The following is a 23,347-nucleotide window of genomic DNA, read 5'->3' as shown; positions in this document are numbered from 1 at the left end:
AAGCAAGCAGATTTCCTTAAGGCGGGATGGGAAAACAAAAGAAGAAGAGTTCTTGAAAGTAATTAAAAATTACAGCAGTGGGGCGCCTGGGTGGCTCAGTCAGTTAAGCAGCCAACTTTGGCCCAGGTCATGATCTCACGGTTTTTGAGTTCGAGCCCTGCATCAGGCTCTGTGCTGACAGCTTGGAGCCTGGAGCCTGCTTCAGATTCTGTGTCTCCCCCTCTCTCTGCCCCTCCCATGCTCATGCTGTGTCTCTCTTTCAAAAATGAATAAACATTAAAAAAAAATTTAAAAATTGCAGCAGAAATTAGAAACAGAGACTCAAAGGGTTGGGAATATTGAGAAAAACCTCCCACAAAATTAAAAACTATCAAAATATGAACATATATGAGAGAAAGAAGAGAATCTTAGCCAGTCTAAGAGATCCAGTATCTGAACAATAAACATTCCAGAAACAATGAAAATGGAGAAAAGAAAATCACAAATAAAATAATTCAAAAAAATATTCTAGAAGTTAAGAACATGCATTTCCAGAGAGTAAAGTCTCAGCAAAATGGATGAAAACAGATTCACAAAAGGGTACATCACCATAAAATTTCAACACCTTACGTAGCCAAAGAAAAGATGGTAAAAATTCCAGAGAAAAAAAGAGAATATACAAAAAATCAGAAACTGGAATGGCAACTAGAATTCATTAAAAGAATGAAAAGGAAGACAATAAAACAATGCCTTCAAATTACCAAAAGAATAACTTTAAACACGGAATTCTGTTCTCAATCAACAGATCAAGTAATTTTCAGCCAGAACAAAAATATTTTCAGGAATGCAAGATCACAAAAAATGCACTTCTCATGCAACCTTTCTTAATACTAGAGCATATGCTCCACCCAAATGAGAAAGTAAACCAAAGAAGAGACATGGAATATAGGAAAAATAGCTCCAAGTCAAGAGAAATAAAGACAATCCCTAAGATAGTGAAAACTGGTGATCCCAATAGGATAGATGTGCATCAAGTGAAAAGATTAACCAATTGAAACTGGGTCCAAGGATTCCACAAGAACCTTCTCAAAGATGAAACTAACATACTACCTGATATATCTGATATATTGAGTGACTTATACAACAAGAAGAGTTTTAGGTTGAATTAAGATCATGTATTAAAAAAAAAAAAAACAATGCAAATGAAAAATTAAGGCAAATATTTATCTGTGAATAGTATTTATATAATTACAACATAAACATTAAATATTCCTCTAAAAAATGACATTACTATCTCTAGAAGATGAGGTGAATGGGAAATGTTCAGTAATAGATGACAAATGTGCCAAGTCCTCATTTCCAGAATGAAATGGTAATAGTAACAGTTATAGCCTAAAACTAAAAACAAGCAGTAGCTTTGTATGCACATGGAAATATGGTAGGAAACCTCAAACATAAAGGAGCTGGAAGAAATTATCTCTGGAGAGGTAGAAATGGAGGAGAAAATATTTAATTTTAATAAAAGGGGAAAAAATTGCCCAATAATAAAGGATGACTTCCCAGATATAAAAGCTAAACCAAGAAGTTAACCCAATCAGCGATGAAAACTTCATAATACCAACAGAGAAAAAGCATCTGGAGGGTGTATGCAATGGGAAAGGGAGGCATATTGCAAGAGCAAGAAGACATCCAGTTTCTCAACAATTAGAATTTGTACAGAGTCAAACCATCAACTGAGTATGAGGAAAAAATAATTTCAGGCATGCAAGATTATATCAATAAAGAAATGTAGCACCCCTTTCAAGGACATTATAGGAGGCAATATAATCAAGGACATTATACTGGCAAAACAGTAAGCCAAGGAAGGGCAGATGATGTGATCCAAAAACAGGCACAGGGAATTCTTAGAAAGTCAATGAAGAAAATCCCAGGTTAACAGCTATGCAGTCAGTTTACAGAATTGAGAGCTCCAAAAAGATACTTACATGGGAAAACAAAATAGAAATGACTTATTTGAACTACCAAATTTTAGAATTTTGTAAAAAAAACTTAGCTTCTATGTAATGAGAATAAAAAAATTGTTCAAGGAAGGTAATAAGACACTATAATGCTTTGCTGTAATAGTATTAAAAAAAAAAACAACTTATTTGTTTTTGAAAGAGAGAGAACACATGCAAGTGAGGGCAGAGAGACAAAGGGAGACAAAGAATCCCAAGTAGGCTCTATGCCATCAGCACGGGGCCCGATGTGGGGCTCAAACCCATAAACTAACTGTGAGATCATGACCTGAGCTGAAATTAAGAGAGGCTTAACCAACTGAGCCACCCAGGCACCCCTATAAATAATATTTTCAGGGGCATCACTAAAACTGACTACTGATTTGATAGAAGTTATTTCCTTACTGTTTTGGGAGAAGGAAGGGGGAGAATGATACAATAATCTAAAATTAGAAAAACACCATTATCCCATAATATTTAAACATATGGAAGAAAATATCAGAATATCTAAAACAGGGTAAAGTGGCTCCTCTGTGCCATAAGATTCACATGAGAAAGCAAAGGAAAGGTACTGGCATCTTTTCTTATATTTCACTTTTTAAACTACCTCTACTTTGGAAAATTTTTTCTATTAAATATAGAGGATTTCAACAAAGAAAAATTCTCTAATAATCTAAAAGTTTTTTCAAATTAGAGATGAGGTCTAATTGTGTTAGCTGCACAAGACGAACAAATATATAAGTTAATATTAGTGATGTTTTGAAGGATACATTGCAAAAGATAAAACAAGCAGGCACCAGACTAAGCTGATATTCATTTCCTGTGTGGGCTTCATAAAGTTGTAGTAGACTTCAGTTACTAGATACACAAGTGTAGCAGCTACTGTGAAGTCCACCAGCCACTGGTATTCTGGAAAGTAATGCAATGCTGAAAAATAAAAGTTAAAAAAAAAGTTTACTTAAACTTTCGTAAGTAGCTCAGGAGGATTTATCTATAATAACTTTAATCATGCTAAACTTTATTCAATCTGTTGATATGCAATGTTAAGGTTTGCAAATAGGAGAATCTAAAAATGCAGAAAACAGATCAAGAATGCTGACATCCAAAATTATATTTTAATACCTCATAAATTAAATAATTTTTAAAACCTAAAATGATTATCAAAAATGATTTAAACTGTTAAAAACAGATTGCAAATGAGCTGGTATTTTCTTAGCTGAGTAGCTGTTTTTTACAGAAATTAAAAAGCTTTTTTTTTTTTTTAAAGAATCTCAAGGATGATACTTTAACTTCAGGATTTAACTTGGTATACAGTCCTACAGACTTACATACATTTTTCATTTCTATGAAGGAAGAGGTAAACTTTGTTACAGTTATTAACTGTACTAAAGGCAGATTAATAATTTTGTGAGTTACTACAGATTGAAATAACAAATATACTTTTTATTCCCTCCTGTGCTCCTGCAAGAAAAGCTGATGAAATGCCTGTCAATTTTCCATAACATCATACCCCTTCAACAAAGGGTTTACATTAAAATTAGCATTCTCTGATAATAAATGATTTTATCTTTTTCATCTCAGATATTCTTGTTTACTTCTGCCAGAGTAGAGTCCAAAATATCAACATCATTTTGTAGAAGACCTCCTGAAAATGTGCAAATAAATCATATACATAAACATCAATTCCTACGTTCCCACTGGCACATAATAAAATGATCTACGCTGCTTTAGAAAAATTTTAGTTATAAACTGTAATATCTGAGGATATTTTAAAATCACGCACTCACAGAAAAAGTATTTTGAAAATAAAATACCAGTCTCAAAGTAAGACTTATTTACAATATCAAAACAAACCAACCAGACTTACACCTCTGTGAGATAGCAAAAATTCCAAATCCTTCTACGACTGGGTCAATTTTTATTTGCTTCAAGTTATTATGGGTGTGTTAGCTTTTTTGTGTGTGAAAGATGTAATAGCCTAGGAACAACAGTCTGATTTACCCTCAAGCAGTTGAGGGATTCTTACCCTCTAGCCACCTCTCTTCCCCACTACAATCATCCTTTTGAATAACCTTCCAGAAGGAGGACAGGGAAATGGGTAGAACAGATAGACAAATATCCATTTATTTAAAGGCTTTCAATTTTTATTAATAACGGGTGAAGTAAGTGTTCCACATCTTCATGCCTGCTCACATTCACAGAAGCTTCCTCCAGAGAACTCTCACAGCAAACAGCCAAGTGACTTTTCAAATACTCTTATACGCTTTAAGAGGTTCTTGTAATAGAGCTAATACAAATTGAGACAGACATCCAGGATACTTATTGGGATAGCAATAATATATACATTCAAAAAAAAAGTACAAATTATACACATGCTTGGCTACATATTTAACCCAAGTATTATATTTGTTTTGTAGTCAATAATATACATATGTGTTTTTTAATAGGCTATTAGAATCAAAAGAAAATTTATAGTTCATCAAGCCTAGTGGTTTGTGTTAAGCTTGTGAATATACCTTAAATACAGGCAGAAAATTCTCTACTTTTACCTAAACACACATACACAGCATGCATTCACAAATGATTATGTAAATATAAACATAAGTAAAATCTCTCTCCATTATTTTGCTCTTGAAATTATGTGACCACTTGTTAAACTAATATCATTCGCAGTTAGTTTCAAAACTGTACAAATGAAACAAAATATTGAATAAGCTATGTTCTAAAGACATAATTTAAATCTTTGTAAGTTCGTTAAAATAGCCTAGTTCTCACTGACTGTCTCTACCACATTTGGTGTGTAACCCTGGCCAAATTATTTAATTGAATTTGAGTCCTTGCCCCTCCCCCCCAAAAAAGGTCGATAATCGTTACATACCCTATAGAATTACAAGAATGTTAATACAAGGAAAGCACTTACAACAATGCCTGACAAGTACTCAGTTGAAGCTATTATTAAAGTTAGTAAGTTGATAATTACTCATTTAATATTAGTTATTAGTAAAAGTTACAAAAATATGTACTAGAAATCAGGGAGAATGTATAAATAAATATATATATATATATATATATATTCTTGTATTTACACATCTGTGAACATTTTATACAAGCACACATATAAAATTAGTAAAAGAAATGTGACAACCAATCAAAAAGTCAAAGTGCTTTTAAATGTTTTAAATTTTGCATGAAAAATAATTAAAAAGAAAAAAAGTGGATGACATAACCAGTCGAAAACCAGTATGACAACTGATTTATACCGTTCCTCACGGACATTTTTTGGGTTCTAGGACACTCTTCCCAGGTGTGTGTGTGTGTGTGTGTGTGTGTGTGTGTGTGTATATATATACATATATATATATGTATGTGTGTATATATATATATATGTATATGTGTAAAATATTTGTAAATATGGAATCAACTTTCAAATATCTTGAAGTCATTCTGTATCAATAAATAATTCTATATGAGATGCTACATGAATCTCTTAAGGCTTTTCTGGGGTGGTTATGATTTATACATTACCAAAATTATTCCTTTTAATATGTTATTTTTATCCCTCACTTATCATGTAAACCATTAGTTCTCAAAACTGGTCAAAAATAAGAGTCACTAAGAGCATTTTAACAAATACAAATTCAATTCCCAGAACTCACTCTAGATTTACTGGATCTCCAGAGGTAGATATGAAGAATCTTTATTTTATTTTTTTTTAATTTATTTTTTTAATGTTTATTTATTTTTGAGACTGAGAGAGACAGAGCACAAACGGGGGAGGGTCAGAGAGAGAAGGAGGCACAGAGTCTGAAGCAGGCTCCAGGCTCTGAGCTGTCAACACAGAGCCCGATGCGGGGCTCGAACCCACAGACCCTGAGATCATGACCTGAGCCGAAGTCGGAAGCTCAACCGACTGAGCCACCCAGGTGCCCCAAGAATCTTTATTTTTAAGAGCTGTTCAAATGATTCTGATGTACAGCCCCATTTGAAAATCAGTGTTTAATACAGTTTCACCTTAGATATCATTCTCTTATATGATTCAAATAATTTCACATAAATTTCACTTTAAATTTAAAATCATCATAGTTATTATGCAATTATAAACACTGATATACAGGAAAAAAAAAACCAAATGACTTATTAGAGATACACAGTGGGTAAAAGCAAATATTGAATTCAAGTTTTTTGATTCCTAATCCAATGTTTTAACATTACTTATTTTTGAGAAACAGAGCACAAGCAGGGGAGGGGCACAGAGAGAAAGGGAGGCACAGAATCTGAAGCAGGTTCCAAGCTCTGAGCTGTCAGCACAGAGCCTGACGCAGGGCTCAAATCCACAACCGATGAGATCATTCATGACCTAAGCCAAAGTCGGATGCTTAACCAACTGAGCCACCCAGGTGCTCTCCACTTTGTTATTCTGAAACCACTTTCCTTTCTACTAAACATGAGCATAAAGCTGAATCATTCTAGTACAGGTAATTAAATACAAACACACAAATGCATTTCTGTAAGCCATATCATAAAAGGAGCAGAATGGCACATATGGTAAGAAGTCTAGAATTCAAAATAACGAAAACTGACTGTGATCTCGACATAAAACAGAAACTGCATAACAAACATGTAAGTCAGCCTCTTCTGAAAAATGGGAAAAATAATTCTTAGTACAAGTTAGGTGAATAGACAAAGGAATTTAAATGAAGTCATTTTGAGCTTCTAAGTTCTGAAAAAGATTTCGTATTCTGTAAAATGGACTTAATGATTAAAAACTAACCAAAAAAATCTAGCCACAATAGATAAAATGGAAGCACTTTCACTAGCATAGTATAAAATGAGATTTACAAAACACTTTACCAAGATTCCCCTTACCTAAAGTATCCACTTCTGTAACTGACTTTGTTTCTAGATGGAGGTCAATATCCTTTGGAATGGTTAATGGCTTACTTTCAATGTGACCATTATATTTCCTATAAAAATCAGACAAGTGACACAAAAAACAAGTTACCTACACTGTTATCCAAGTGCTTGTATCAACTAATCACAAAAGAGGTTTTAAATTTCACAGTATAAAAAAAAGCAGAATTACTAATATTTCATCAAAAAAGGAGGTAGAATACCCAAAAGTAGTTTTTAAAGGGGTGGGGGACTACGAAACGTAGATGTAAATTATTACGTGAATCATACAGATTACCGGGGTAGGAGGTACTAAATTAGTGACAAAATCTTGATTGCTAGCTTAGCATTTCACTCTATTTCTCTTATTCTCTCTTCTATACATTTAAAGACAATATAACATCTCTTTCTTTAGGTATAAGAGTAAAAGCAATTCTAAAATTAAAGAAATACCATTATCACATAATATTTAAACAAATGGAAGAAAATCTCAGAAAACCTAAAATAAGGTTAAGTGGCTCTTTTTCTTCTTCTGTTTTAAACATTTGTTATTTTCGAGAGAGAGACAGAGCACAAGCAGGAGAGAGGCAGAGAGAGAGGGAGACACAGAATCTGAAGCAGGCTCCAGGTTCTGAGCTGTCAGCACAGAGCCCAATGCGGGGTTTGAACTCATGAACCAGGAGATCATGACCTCAGCTGAAGTCGGAAGCTTAACTGACTGAGCCACCCAGGTGCCCCAAAAGTAGCTCTACTATGACATGACACATAAAAACTGGAATCTTTTCTTGCATTTCACTTTGAAACTATTCAACTATTTCTTTAGGTATAAGAGTAAAAACAAATGAAGACAAAACGCATTTCTTTTTGAAATTATACATGTCTACACATAAAGAAACCTGTAGCTATAAACAAGTCAGAGTTGAAGAAATATACTAAGATTTATGTGCATGAGAAATCCAATAATGTGAACACCTAATCTGGAGTTGCTCTGAGAATCACAAATGGGAGAAATAAAAGAATTCTTCAGGTACACATGTGATCATTCCTAAATTTAATTTTTAAAGACAATCACATGTATATAGAAAATAATAAATTTTCAATAGCATTAATTACAATACCAAGACACATTTTTCAATTATTGTGGGAAAACCTCAGTAAAAATATTAATTATGTCAATAAATCAAGCCTTTTCAGAATAATAATAAAGAGAAGGAGGGCTTACACTTAAATATTCAATGATCTTCAAGGTGTATTTGTAATAAGCACAAAAGAGAATGGCAGTAAGATCAGAAAAAAAGGTCCTTTTTAAAATTTTCAATTTCATGCCAAATAATCATTAATGCTTTAAAAAACTCTAGCACCTACAAATGCATTAGCCCAGGTTAATATAATTTTTATGATACACAGGAGAAATTTGGTGACAAGTTGTTGTCAATGACATTCTGTAATATATTAGAATCATAGTTTCAGGTCCTAAAATCCTCCTCAGTTGAGGACACTAAGGTCCATATAGTGAGGGTAATTATCATGTACTTTTCTTGAGAATTCAATTTAAATAGAGATATAAAATTCTAAAGCTGGAGAGATCCTAGAAAATTACTAAGTTTGGTCCTTCCATTTCACAGTAAGTTTGGTCGTCCATTCAGTGAGGTTTATTAGCAGGCAGTTTTCTTCATAAACTTTAAATGGCAATATAATATGCAGCAACTGAATGGGACCTAAGAAGTTGTACTGTCTACCCCTTTTATTTAAAAACTAATACTGAATAAAAGCAAAACCTGGGGAAAAAAACAAACCAACAGGTATCTGTAAATGAGTTATAGGGTAAAGACACAGGCTATGGTTTTCTCCCCAGTCAACCCCCACCAAGTTTTAATATGATGGCTGTACTGTTTTCATAATTTAAACACAAAAAAGAATAAAGTTAACCATTCTTGAGTAAAATATTCGCTTCTGTGCTTATATATTAAATTACTACATATTGGGGTTTTTTAAAGGGTAATTTAAAATTATGTTAGATCATGGATTTTGATCTCAAATGTATTAACTGCACATGGCATAAGCAGTAAATGTTCATTTAACCAAAGTAAAAAAATATATTTATATCAAATGTGTCAAATATTAACACTTTACAAACTCAACAATGTAACTTACCTATCTTTTCTGCTTTTCCCTTTTTGCTGCTTCCCTGCAAGAATTCTTAATTCTTCTTCTGTAGGATGTTGATACCATCTCAAACTAAGAAAAAAAGAATCCTTTTAAATAAAGAAATTAAAATCACCAGAATTATTCATTTATGGTACAAATATTTATTGAGTTTCCTACGTGTGAAGACACTGAAGGGAATTATCAGGTGAAAAACTCTCATCTGAATTAAATACTACTGCTTAAGCCTTAAAAGGGTTTTGATTCAAACCCAGCACTTACCAAGCACTTACTAGATGCCAGACCCTGCAATGCTGTTTGTAGATATATTTCTTAAAACTGACATTGTATTAATATATATTAAGGCTATACAGGCTTACTATTAAAAGTAAACGGAGTGAACTTTGCAGGTAAGAGCACATTAGAATTTCCACCCACCCCTCATTTACATAGAAGTAATTGACAGTTGTCTTAAAAAGAATCCTTTGTCCTCAAAACTACAAGTAGTCTTTACTTTCCTATCCTCCCCTCCTTTACCTGGAGAATTCTGAAACTTTATGTGTTGAAGAATTAGAGTAAAAAGTTGTACCTACAAAACCCTTTAAGTTAGGGTTTAACTAACCAACAACAGGGTGTATTCACCTCCACCATGTAGTTAGAACACCCAAACAAATCACTTACTCCCTCCCAAGCACCCACCTGTTCATTCTCAATTTCCTATCTCACCTGAATTTCCTACCCACTACTTAAATTTGATATTCTAGTTTCATCTTCAATGTGCCCTCACCACATATTATCATTAATTCTGTTCTTCAACTCTTAAAATTTTAACTTCTCTGCTCCCTGTAAGAACTTTAAGTTCAGCACATGTCCCTCTCTAGCTCTATTGGCAACACTCTCTAACTGGTCTCTTTGTCTTGCCAGGACACTCTCCTCAGTGCATTTTGATCCCAACTTTAGTTATCTTTCCATAATGCAAATCTTATTAAGGTAAATGACTGTTTAAATCCTTTATAAGAGTCTTCTCAAGGTAAAACAGTAAGTGGCAGCTAGGCAAAGACTTTGATCAAGGCCCTGTTTTTATAAAGGAGAAACATACACCTAGTATTGCTAAACCTTCCAATTTTTCACTTACAAAAAAATCTACATTTTAAAAGTAAAATGTCACAATTTAAAAAGTTAGCAAGTGATTTGCTGTTTTTAAAAACACTGCAAAACTGGCAATTTGAATAATGACTGGATAGTTGATGACATTAAGAAATTACTGTTAAAATTTTTTTAGCTGTAAAGATAGGATTATAGTTATTTTAAAAGCTTATATACTTTAAAGATATACACAGAAATATCTATGAATGAAATAATATTTGCTACAAAGTAATATGTTAGGGGGAGGAGAGATGAAGGGGAAAACAGATGAAACATGTTAACCACCAGCTGTTAATTGTGATATGTACATAGGAGATCATAAAAATCATTACATATTCACTGTATTAGTCTGTCTACTCTTTGTATATGTTTGAAATTTTCCATTAAAGTTAGAATACACACTGTAAGGCTCATATGCGCATAGGATTTGTGACCTCCTATTTCCACAGACTTTGATGATCTGACTACTATCTACTTTACCAGACTCACCTTCAACAACTCCCCCTTGGAACATGACATTCTAGCTAGACTAAGTGACATTTTACTCTACAAATTCTTTCATCCCTTGATGTTTCTGCATATATTCTTGTATCTGCTTATAAATATCAATGCCCCTATCTGGCAAACTTCTAGTTTACCTTTTACTATTTATAAGGCAAGTTGCCCTATGGTGTAAAAAAAGAATGTATCTGGTCATTGCCCCCCATTCTTGGCAAAGAGCTTCAAAAGTCTTTGGAACTTCCTTAGTGATAGGGAGTATCTTTGGTATGTTAATTAGAGGACTCCAGGTGGACCTCCAGATAGCCTCAGGATGGTGATTGGTCACCAGAAATACCAACTATATGATTAAAGTGGGGATCCTCAGCCATCTGATCTACAAGAAGGGGAAGTGGGCTAGAGATTAAGTTCAAGCCTGTGGCCAATTATTTAAAGTCATACCTATGTAAAATGGAATTCCAAAACACCTCTGGACACTGGAGGTGAGAGGAGCATCCTGGTTGGTCAACACAATGATGTGCTTGGAGGGTGACATGCCCTGACTCCACAGGGAGGGAATGCAAACTGCACTTCTTCCGAAATCTCCTCCTATACCATCTCTATAATAAAACTGTAATCATAAGTATAGCACTTTCCTGAGTTCTAACTGTTCTAGCAAATTAATGAACCTGAGAGGGGTCATAAAAATGCCCCAATCTGTAGCCAGTAGCCAGTATACAGAAATACGGGTGGCCTGAGGATTCCAAGAACGTGCAGCTGGCATCTGGAAACCTAGGCATTCTTACAGAGAAATTGGTCTTTAACCCATGGAGTCTGTATTAACTCCAGGTAGTGTCAAAATTAAACTGCAGTTGGTAACAGACCAGTTGGATTAAAATGAAATACTCCCCTAACTGAAAGATCCTTAGAGTAAAGATTTTAAGACTTACTTGTTATTGTATACTTCAAAACTAGTACAGTTACTGGCATATAGTAAGTGCTCAAAAAGGATCACTGAACCAAAATTAATTCAGTTCTCCCCTTAAAGGTTTTAAAATAAAATATATCCCAACCAAAAAGTCACTCAACTCTAATTAACATGGGTGAGGAGGCACTTCCTGAAATTTCGATTTAAGTCCAGAATTTTAACTTACAGTCGATTCTCGTTATTCGCGGTAGTTATGTTCTATAAAGTCGCCGCGAACACTGAACATTGCTCCTAGGGGAAATACAGGGTTAGGTTCCTGCGAGCCTCTGGTCACAACATTTTCATCAACCAATAAATACAAAACCTTGTTTTATGTGTGTTTAAGTTTAAAGACACCTTATTTAATATATACTGTTGATTCATTAACATTAAATTCACAGCCAATAGCACTGTAATTCACACCTGAACAAAGCTTATTTAATAACTATAATCATAAGTATAGTATTTTCCTGAGTTCTGTGAATATTTCTAATGCATTTTCTCATAAGGCCCATCATAGCCCTCTTATGCCTCGAAACACTAGACAACCCCTCAACACCATGTTTGGAGGCCATTTTAAATAGTGAAATCAACAAAAAGCTAAAGCTAAAATGTGAACAACATGGTACTAAACAGACCACAAAAAGCACACTTGTTTATAATATGAAAAGTGAAACAAGGCCTCAGCTGGGAACGTGGGCATTGGGCCACTCAAATATTTTGCCAATCTGGATATGTCTATGAATGATCTTGAAAGCACCACCAGTATGAATTTGGGGGGTTACAAATGAACTTCAGCAAGTAAGCAAATAACAAATACACAATCCATGAATGATAAAGATTGAGTGCATAACATTGAGAAGATCACTTATGCAATAACTCATTTATAAAGACTGAAATTAGTTGTTTGGCACTGAGGAATAATTGCTAATTATTACTAATCTGTAAAAGAACTCTTAGTATAGGAAAACTTAAATTACTTTTAGAATGCTATAATAATGAAATATTTTAAGATCCTTAACATTTTCTAGGACTCATTTTCTTTTTAAATATACTTGAGCTTGTTTAATCTCATTTTGTGAACCCATTTTTCTAGAATAGATTGCATTTATTATACTTCTTACTGGACAAATGGGTCATCTTCATCAGTAAAAATTATTGTTCAAAGCTGGAACCTTAGGCTGCTGGGTGCTCTTAGGGCCACTTCTAGTCTGTTACTCATGTATGTATCCATCCATCCAACCATTCATCAGACAGTTATGGAGTCCCCTATGGTCAAGTACTCCGCTGAGCAATGGAGATGTAATCACATACAATAAACTCCCTGCTTTTTTGGTGCTTGTATTCCAGTTGGGGCAGAATTTAACCAAGTAAAAAATGGCCAAAAAAAACCCCGCCACAAGTCCAATACTATATAAAAGAACCTAACAAATGGTGAGAATGAGAGAAAAGCCTTAGGTTGTAGGTTACAAAGATCTCTCTGAGATGACATTTACCCAGCAACCTAAAGGATGAGAAGAATGGAGGAGAACGGCATTGAGGAAGAGAAGAGCATGTCCAAAAGCACAAAGGCATGAAAGAACACAGAAGGCTGCAGTAACCAAAAGGCCAAAGAGACGGCTGCACCATATGCAAGGAGAAACATATGAGGGAGGCAGAAGAGATAAAAAGGGATCAGATCATGCACATCCTCCTGGGCCACAGTATGGAGTTTAGATTTTATGCTAAAATAATAGTCTCAAAACAGGATAGAGAAATAACTTCATTTACATTTTAAGATCTTTTTTGCTGCTCTGTGAATTATATGGAGGCAAGGAGAGAAGGAAATATATTTTGGACACTGAATCAACAGTGATAGACTAAAAGTAGGAAGTGGAAAAAAAACAATGAAGGATATCTACCTTTCTGATTTAAGGAAGATGGTGGTACATTTTCTCAGATGGAGTAGAACAGGAAGAATTATGAATCTGAACATGCTTGAGTTTTTAAGTACCTATGAAATATCAAGTGAAAACATCAAGAGGAAAACTGTATTTTCGAATCTAGAGCTCAGAGATAACCTGGGGTCATTACACAATTGTGGTATTTATGGAATCAATAATATCACCTAAGGGGAAGATAACACATGGCAGAAAACTAAACAGTTATTAAGGAAGTGAGAAGTAGAGTTCATGAAGACAATGCATGTAACAAATTTGGCTATAACAGAAAACAGGGAAATAGGTCAAAACTAAGAAATGGACACGGGAGAGGCTTTGTTTTTTAAGACAGAAGAGGGAGGCAGGGCTGTAACTCTTCTTTATTTGTAGTTGCTGTTACTTTGAATAAGAGATCTTTAAAAAAAAAAAAAAAAAAAAAAAGAAGCATGTGTATGGGTGTGTGTGCTAACAGGAATAATTCCCAATGGAAGTGAAGCAACTTATGACAGGGAAGAAAGGAAATGGCCAAAGGAGCAGTCTAGGTAAAAGAGGGAAAGGGGTACAGAGCACAAATGTAGGAATTGAGGCCTGACAGACAGGACACCTCTTCCATGGGCCAAAATTAAAATATACAAACATTCTTTACAAATATAGAGGGGCTGCACAGGTAACTAGGGTTGTGGGTTTGGTGGTGAGAAAATGAGTGCAGAGCTCTGGCTTCAAGAGCTGAGGCTGAGGCAGGCATGCATACTATTTGAGGAGTAAGGGTTTGGGTTGAAAAGCTGTCAGAGAAGTGGAGCATACAAAGACAGCCAGGCAGCATGGAGTAGCCACCTAAGATCTGAAAATTCCAAGTAAAATCTAGAAGTACAGCTGCACAGTTTTCCTCAACAGTCAGTGCTTCGTACACAGTTGGATTCCATACCATATGGTTCCCTTGTACTATACTTTAGCACTGGTCTCAGTTTTTAGTCTTGTCTTTTGCTATTAGTTGGTATGTCTATCTCAGCAAAATGACTCGCAATCTGCTTGTAACTGCTGCACCATGCCTTTCTAATATGGGCTTGGAAGACAGATATAAAAGCTAATTAGCTTTAGATTCTATGTAGCAGTTAATAAGAATGGTTACAAAAATACAATTAGAGAAAAATGCTTTGCGTTAATGTTCTAAAATTGCACATACAATATAATCACAACCATGAGAGGAAAATATGAATAGAAAAGATTAGAAGGAAATACAACAAAATGTACACAGTGATTGTCTTTAGCTGATGAGAATACAGTCCATTACCTCTTATTTTCCCTTTTTATCAATTTATTACCTTTTTCTTTATCACACGCATTACTGTGTTTGAAAGACGGGGAAAAACTTTAAAAAATAAAAGGTATTAAGAGGATCTCACTAAAAACTGAACTTCTTGCATTTAAGTTAAATGTATTAATCTCACTGTATTTTATGACATTTACCTTGGCTACTGAGTGGCTTTTTTTTCCACTTACGTTCACTTCACAAATTTGCGTGTCATTCAAATTGTCAGTAGTGTCTCAGAAATTAAAGCCAACCTAGGGTTACACTTCACTCAATCACTGAAATATTTTTTTAATAATTTTCTTGTAAATCTCTTACATAACATACTAACAGGCCATTATCTTTCTTACTGAAGTTCAACAGCACTGAAAAAATATGTATCAGAAAATGTATGCATACATACATTTATATATGTATAAAATATATTGATGTAGATTCCTTAAAAATTTTAAACAGCAATGTAATTTAAAGCAAACCACTTCAAAATTTTTCAGAAGTAAAAATTTCAGAAATTTGAAATGAAAATCTAAACAAGAATACAGAAAAACTTAGTACTGAGAGCAAGCTAAAAAAGTTTTAATACATAATCAATACAAAACTCTATTTCAAAACACAGGTCATATAGACACTTTCAGTCTTCATTCTAAATCCCAATAATTTCGACAAGTGAGAAAAAACAAACTTAAGAGAAAACAAATACCGCTTAAAACCCAGAAGACCTTTCAGCACAAGTAGCTAAAATATCGTTTGTCATATATATATATATATATATATATATATATATATATATATATATATACACACACACACACACACACACATACATACACACACACACACACATTATCTTGTTATTTACTGGAAATTTTAATAGGACAGCATGGCATTCTGGAACTGGAAGTTAAGATGACTAAGGCAAGGAGAGAGCAAGGGCTCAGGCATTCCACAGGGGTAGTAGCTGACTGTTTACACCTTTCCCTTAGGTCATAGGTCCCACCTACTGTGCATTTGAATAGTAGGTTTCTCTCACCAAAGGGAACTTGCAGATTCTTGGATCAGGTAACATGCAAAAGAGAACAGGCAAAAAGAATTAGAGCAACTGAATATGAAGGTGTTGGTACACTGTGCTCTTTACCCAATACAGGATCAGACAAAAGCAGAGTAAATCCAACTATAATGTATTTTCAATGAGGGACACATGACAGGAAGTAGCAAACCAAAGTGAGAGTCTCCGGAGATAAAGGGGTAGAAGAATGCATAAGGTTTGAGCTAAACAATCAGGGAAATGGAAAGCACATCCAGCAAGGAAGCTATTGCAGGAAAAAAATAAATAAATAAATAAAGCAAAATCCTACTTCCTCATGCAAAACCCACTATTCAAATGTACAAAGAATGTAACCTATCACTTACCTCTCCAAGAAAAGAGGGGCCAAGCAAACTTCAAAACAGAAAGGAACTTTAATTACAATAGAAAGTAGAGAATACTATGGCTACAATACAGTGGTATGCTGGACACGATAAAGAACATCTTCAGATGATCTGAACGATGGTTCAAAGTGTTCCTTATGTTAGGGAAAAGCAGCTCAGACAAACCAACTTCCGATGATTTTTCCTCCCTTTGTGAAGAGAGGGGGTAATAGAGCAGTCTGAGAGCACTAGACTCTTCACCGTCGGGTTTTCAAAGTTAATAATACATGCTCACAGGTTACAGGCAGAAGAGATTTTATTACTTAAGTTCTTGTTAAAGCAAAATCCCTTCAACAAAATCTGATAGTCATATAAAAAGGCATGTAAAAAAAAGGAGAAAAACATTTCTCAGAAGAAAAATATGTTTTCTATTAAAAAACCCTGGAAAAATGGAATACAAAATATCTGTAATTTAGTAATGTGGGATAAATTTAATTTCAAATAATGAGGTGAGAAGTATAATTTGAACAGATGATATTTCTTAAACTCTACTTTGTACTTAGCATGTCTGTGGTAATCAAAATCAATGTTGAGATACCTTTTAATTTAGAATAAAAGGTGGCTATGCAGTCACAGAAAAGCCAGAAGAATACATTAAGTGAAGAGAAACCATACACTAACTATATATAACCTGTAGGATTAGCTTATAAAAGGCTAAGTATCACTAGGAACAAAAGGTAGAAAAAAAATCTTAAAAAATTACTCTGTAAACTGCCAAAAGAAGTCACAATAATTGTAGAAAAGTTCACCTCCACCAAATTCCAAACTCTGTTCAAGTATGTCAGTTCCAGGACAAGGTCTGGAGTTGATGAGCTCCATAAATCAAATAAAGACTATACTGTGAACTGAACTTCAGGATAAGAAGCTTAGATCTGTTTCATTTTTCAGTATGTGACTGTGAGTAGTTAAATGAGTTTTCTCATTCGTAAACACATTATCACCTACTGCAGAGAAGGACTAGACCCTCACCAATCTTGCTTTTACTTCCTAGGTACAATGAAAACTACATTCCCAGACACACTTGCCCTTTGGCCTTAATTAGTCACAGGGCCCCAGCCTATGGAATGTGGACAGAAATGATATATCAACTTCGAAGTGTGACCCCTTGCATCTCCTGAAAGATCCATAGCCTATTCCCTTTATTTGCCAACAGATACAACATCTAACAGAAGATTCCAAGGTATCAGGAGGAATACAAGAGCCACAAGACAGAAGAAGCCTAGAGTCCCTAAGTCACCACTGGAAAGACAGCTGAATCTTTAAAATACCATTTTGTCAAGAATCTACCTTAAGAGCTGCCCAACAAACCCTTTCTAACTCTCCCATCAGACCCTGATTCCTGCCTGAGGAAACAGAATCAGAAACTTTCATTAGGTTCAGACCTTGAGATTCTGAGGTCATAACATACCCCAGTGCATCTCCTCTCCTAATTCACAGTGTACAGGTCCAAACAGCATAAGAGAAATAAAACTTTTGATCAGTATTAAGTTTTATAACATTGTAAAGGGAATTTAATGGCATTAAACAAGGCTAAAGACGATGCAGTTATTTTTTTAAAAACTAGAGATCTACAATACTAACAGCAATATACGTTATTTAACAAGAGCTAGAAAATTAGTGTTTTTCTAATATTAAAAATCAACAAGCCAGTAATTTATAAAGTAAAAATTGTTTATTGCTTCAAGATATTGACTTCTTTAAGTAAATGGTAGGCTTACTCTTTAAATCAACATAATAAAATCCAATGGCACTTTAAACCCTCCATTCCAAAAAGACACAGACTGATGAGAGATGGACATAAATTAAGTTATATGATACAAAAAGACAGGCCATAACTTTTAAGGCAAATATGAATATTTATTTACAATATGAAGATACAATACTAGTGGGACAAATATTAGAACGATATATACAGAACCTAAAAACAACTCTCTTCTGTCAAACTCACGATTAACCTTTCATGGTATCTACACAGCTATACATTTGAATAGTTCTATTCAGTTGTTCCATTCAGTACAGTCACTCCCAAGCCTTCCTACACTATTCATAATTTTAAGTCTTCATGAGCCTTTCCCTTCAAATTCTTTTAAGCATGTTACAGATGATAAAGAATGCCCTCAGATCTTTCTCTTTAACTCAACAGCATCATATGGTTTAAAATGCAAACTGTCATTTCTGATCAATATTTCTACATAAGCAATTCACAAGGGATTTTACATTTTATCAATATTAAAACAGCATAATTTCATATCATTAAAGGTTGGTGAAACACTAATTATCCCAAAAGGATAAAATCAATGATCTTATTGAACACAGTTAGGCAACAACATTAAGCGATTTAACTTCATGACCTAAAAATTCCAGGATTAACATTAAAAAAAGATAAATCTTAAACACACACACATTAAAATAAAAAAAATAAAAAAAAAAAAAACGGAGGAAATGAAACAAGGAGTAAGTAACTATTTCTAGAAAATTCTGATTGCTATAGTTGGAACCTGATTTAGAATTAGAGACAATGTTAATTAACACTACAGTTAATCGGTTTACAAAAGCAAATCAAGATTACAAAAAATTATCAACTTCATATTTATTTTTAAATGCTGAACTCTCCCTCAAATCTGTAGTATGTGTATTTACAAAACATCTAGTATGTATATTTACATCCATGCTAATATTTGTCCAAAAAAACCCCATTTTAATTATAATACATAATTCCAATATTAAGAGAAAAGAATTTGGTTTTCAATCTCTGAAGTTTTAGTTTTTACTAGTAAATGTAAGTTTCACAAAAACAAATGGAAAGCAGATTATGTAAGAACAGGAAATTGCCTATACTCTAAAATGAGACAAGACTGCCAAGATCTTTGGAGCCAAAGAGATCTGGAGTCTCACTGGAGATTCATCATAAACAGAATCTATAAATATGAATTCTCAGTAGAAACGAGCTACCTTAACATACTTTTATCTAGTTCATTAAATCAGATTCCATTTATTTAGAATGAATGGTAATTTGCCCAGCTGATGTTTATCCTTTCATGATCTATGGAAAAGGGTTTTGATAAGCAAAAAAGTAAACAAGACTACACATTTAAAAACTAGCTACAGATGACTGACTTTTCTCTTATAAATAACGCTGACAGAGGTTTTAAAGTTTACTAAAACTTTATTATTTACTTTGCTAATAAAACTTATGTTTTTAAATAGCCGTTCTCTCACACATTCTGTGTGGGTGTGCACACATGGATGCGCCAGCGGTCAAAAAAAATTTTAAGCGGTCTGAATAATATTTTTCTGTATTTAAATGATATGAAAAGAAGCACAGAAAATAAATTCAATAAAGGAGATTTAAGCTTTGTGGATAGAATGACCTTGATCTAATCATAAAGCTTATTATTTGTCTTGCAGTGTATGAAATCATTAGGAGAATAAGATCTATCCATTGTTTTCTAACTCCAAAAGGTCTAAACAAAAGAAACTAGACCTACAAATTAAGAGAATGCAGTTATTTACTGGAGATGAACAGTTAGAATAAAACTATAGTTGTGGTACCATATCTATAACTTACCTTTCATAATTACACAGGATCTTGGCATGTATTTCTATAGGGCATTTTCCTGCAATTGTCTCATATCCCCTATATTCAACTTCCTTACTTGTGACATTATTTTATTGTACACGTATCAGCAAGGCAACTGAGCTCTTTTGTGGAAGGATTGGGAATAGTAGTAAGCTTACAGCACAGTAAACAAAATTAAAACCAGCAAAATAACTTTGCCCTCTCCTTGTTAAGTTAAAGTTTAAAATTCTTTGCAGTAAAACAAAGAATCCCTAATTCTCATAATAAACTCTCAAATGAGTCATCAATAATCAAATATATGCTCTCAGTCATTTTCCCAACAATGGTAAAAACATTTAATCACTTCAATTTATAGTCTCCTCCCTGTGTTGACCAACTGTTTAAGGAGGTAACTATGGGAAAAGTGATGTGGTATTTTCAATGGCAATGGACAAAAGGGGACATGAAAGGGGGAGGACTGAATTCTTCACCATGATCCCATTACCTTTGTACTAAAAAAAATAAACTACTAATATCTAAAGTAAGAAAAATAAGGAAGCTAGATTTTTCTCATAACTTCCCTTTGTCATGTTTTTAGAAAACAGGAATTCACGCTTAACTTCTGGTAAGTCCATCAGTCTGAGACTTGAACTAAAGAGAGATTTCAAAGTACCAGACACAGCCTAACCTTGCCTTACCTGCCATTACAGAGTAGCCATCGAGCAAGAGAATAGTGAGGTATAATCTTCTGCATGACACTGGCCATCACCATGGTAACGACCAGCTGTATACCTATCACACCCTGTATAAAAAAACAAACAAACAAACAAACAAACAAACAAGTTTAACAATGAATAAATTTAGATTTGAGGACACTGGTGGAAAACTTTGTATACATTCCAAAAATTAGACTTTAAAAAAGATGAGTTTACAATTAAAATACATTATTATTCTGGCATTTAAGCATTCAAGACCACATGTTTAAGCTTAAAACATTTAATCTCATCTCATAATCCTCTACAAAATTCCCCAAGGGTAACATCCATGTTAATAAAAGTTAAATGGGTTAGCATGCACATTTAAAATCAATTCCCAAGAAACGTTCTCCATTATTTAAGGGTATCCAAATGAAGTAAAAAGTAGTCGTTTTTTCCATCTTTCTCCAAACTTACTCTATTCAATACACTTAAAACACGAGCTTGGCAAGCTTTAAAAGGAGTATGCCTACCTTTTACTTCTAAGGTGGTAGTGAACAATTAAATGATTAAGTGAATGATTAAAGAGCATTAACCATATTAAGTGTGATGACAGAACTGGCCTAAAAGTCACTACTAGAAAAAAAATTAACTCGTGCTGTCATCACCAACTTCCAGTGGGTGGGCCTTCAATAATGTCCAAAAGCCTCCTTAGTTTACTCTCATCAGTCCCTCCCTATTCTCTACTATAACGAATTCAAAACCTTCCCCATCTCCACACTTCTAACCTCCCTCATCTTGTACTCACAAAGAAAATAAACACCATTAAATGAAAACCCTCCCTTTTCACTAAGAAGCTCATAATAATTTGTATCTGCACCCATCTTTTCCTCTACCCTCTGGAAATAATGAGCATCTTCTACACAAATCCCTGCAAATGTGCTTAAGAGCCCATCCTCCTTTTGATTTTCAGGAACGTCAACCTCTGAATAGTTTACTTACTATATCTTCTAAAATCTCTTCTGTATCTGAATCCTTCCTACCCGCATTTTAACGTCTGTAAGTCTCTTTCATCTTTCTGAAACATAACAATGATTTTCCCTCATTACACAGCCCTCCTCCCTAATATTCATAGCTACTTGACAAAAGACTTATTTCCAGTTGCTTCTATGTTCTTACATCCCCACACAGTTCCCATTTGACGTTCTGCTTCAGCCCATTCCATTGAAAGATCTACCATCAATATCACCTCATCTTAACAAATTATCTTTCCTTATTTTAAATCTCAGCAGTATCCCACAAGGCCTACCACATGCCTTCCTTTACTCACACCATGACAATCAATTCTTCATACTCCTCTTTGCTAGCTCCTCCCTCTATCCAAGCAGTCCAAAAATAAGGCTGAATTCCTACCTCAAACATAATACACCAAATAAGTACATAAAAATATAAAAATGTTTAAAAGAAGCAGTATAGTGTACAGGTTTAAGAGCATGGATTCTAGACCCAACCTGCCTGGGATAAAATCAGCCAACTACTAGTTGCATGACTTTGCAAAGGTCATTTAAACATTATGTACCTTTATTATCTCTCCTATAAAATAAAGCTATTCACTTAACCTACCTAATCAAGCTGTGGTTATAAATTATGCCTGATACAGAGAAAGTTCCATATGTATGAATACTATTTGTTGTTATTGTCATTGTTATTACCTCTATTATAACTCTTTTGAAGTTTTTATTTTAATTCTGTAAGAAAACTTTTTAAATTTCAAGAAGAGAGAAGGCTTTCAAGAAATGACAAGTCTCGGGGCCCCTGGGTGGCTCAGTCGGTTAAGCCTCTGACTTTGGCTCAGGTCATGATCTTGCACTCCATGAGTTTGAGCACCACGTCAGGCTCTGTACTGACAGCTCAGAGCCTGGAGCCTGCTTCAAATTCTGTGTCTCCTTCTCTCTCTGCCCCTCTGCCTCTCATGATCTCTGTCTCTCTCAAAAATAAATAAACATTAAAAATAATTTTTTTTAAACTGACAAGTCTCCTGATTGAAAAAAAAAAACTAAAAACTAAGTTGAAAAAAATCAAATTTCATTTATTATAACAAACTGTGCCACCAACAGTTCATCACTGTACGAAATGTAGTACTGTGGGGTGGAACGGTGATAGAGGGGGAGGGTGAACATGTGCAAGCAAAGGGTACACAGGAACTCTATACATTTCAATTAATTTTGCTGTGAACCTAAAACTACTCTAAAAAGTAAACTTTATGAATTAAGAAAAATCAAATTTCTGCAATAGAGAATGATATAAACAATGTCAAATGACCGGGAAAAGACATCTGTAATTCACATGACAGGGGGATCATTTCCTTATTAAATATTATAAACGGAGTTCTTACAAATCAACTACAGTAGTCCCCCCACCAAATCAGTGGGAGGTATGTTCCAAGACCCCCCTGTAAATGACCAAAACCTTGGATAGTATCGAATCCTATATCCACAATGTTTTTTCTGTACGTACATACCTACAATAAAGTTTAATTTATAAATTAGGCACAGTAAGAGATTAACAATAGTTAATAACAAAACAGAACAATTACAACAATATACTGTAATAAAAGGTACCTGAATGTGGTCTCTCTCTCTCTCAAAATATCTTACTGTACTACAGTCACCCTCCTTCCTGTAATGATGTGAAATGATAAAATGCCTACGTGATTAGATGAAGTGAGGCGAATGTCGCAGGCACTGTGACATAGCATTTGGTTCCTACTGACCTGACCGTATCTCAAGAGGATCAT

The 23,347-nt window shown here is 34.2% G+C and overlaps 1 protein-coding gene across 9 annotated transcripts in view; it reads right to left on the bottom strand.

The window, feature by feature from the left end:
* Positions 1–23,347, bottom strand: part of TMEM161B (transmembrane protein 161B) — a 72,333-nt gene that overhangs the window by 29,141 nt on the left and 19,845 nt on the right. For 3 of the 9 annotated variants that reach the window (XM_058727578.1, XM_058727596.1, XM_058727585.1), the window contains exons 2-5: positions 20,554–20,657; positions 9,021–9,104; positions 6,843–6,940; positions 2,747–2,903 (exon numbers count right to left, since the gene is read on the bottom strand). In XM_058727578.1, coding sequence (XP_058583561.1) covers positions 2,747–2,903; positions 6,843–6,940; positions 9,021–9,104; positions 20,554–20,657 — 443 coding nt within the window. Of the gene's footprint in view, positions 1–2,746; positions 2,904–6,842; positions 6,941–9,020; positions 9,105–11,788; positions 11,854–13,502; positions 13,893–20,553; positions 20,658–23,347 lie in introns of those variants that run through there. The other 6 variants (XM_058727619.1, XM_058727648.1, XM_058727602.1 and 3 more) reach the window with 5 other exon arrangements.

This window comes from Neofelis nebulosa, chromosome 1 (assembly GCF_028018385.1).
Source record: "Neofelis nebulosa isolate mNeoNeb1 chromosome 1, mNeoNeb1.pri, whole genome shotgun sequence".
NCBI lineage: Eukaryota > Metazoa > Chordata > Mammalia > Carnivora > Felidae > Neofelis > Neofelis nebulosa.
This window is presented reverse-complemented; position numbering and strand designations above follow the sequence as displayed.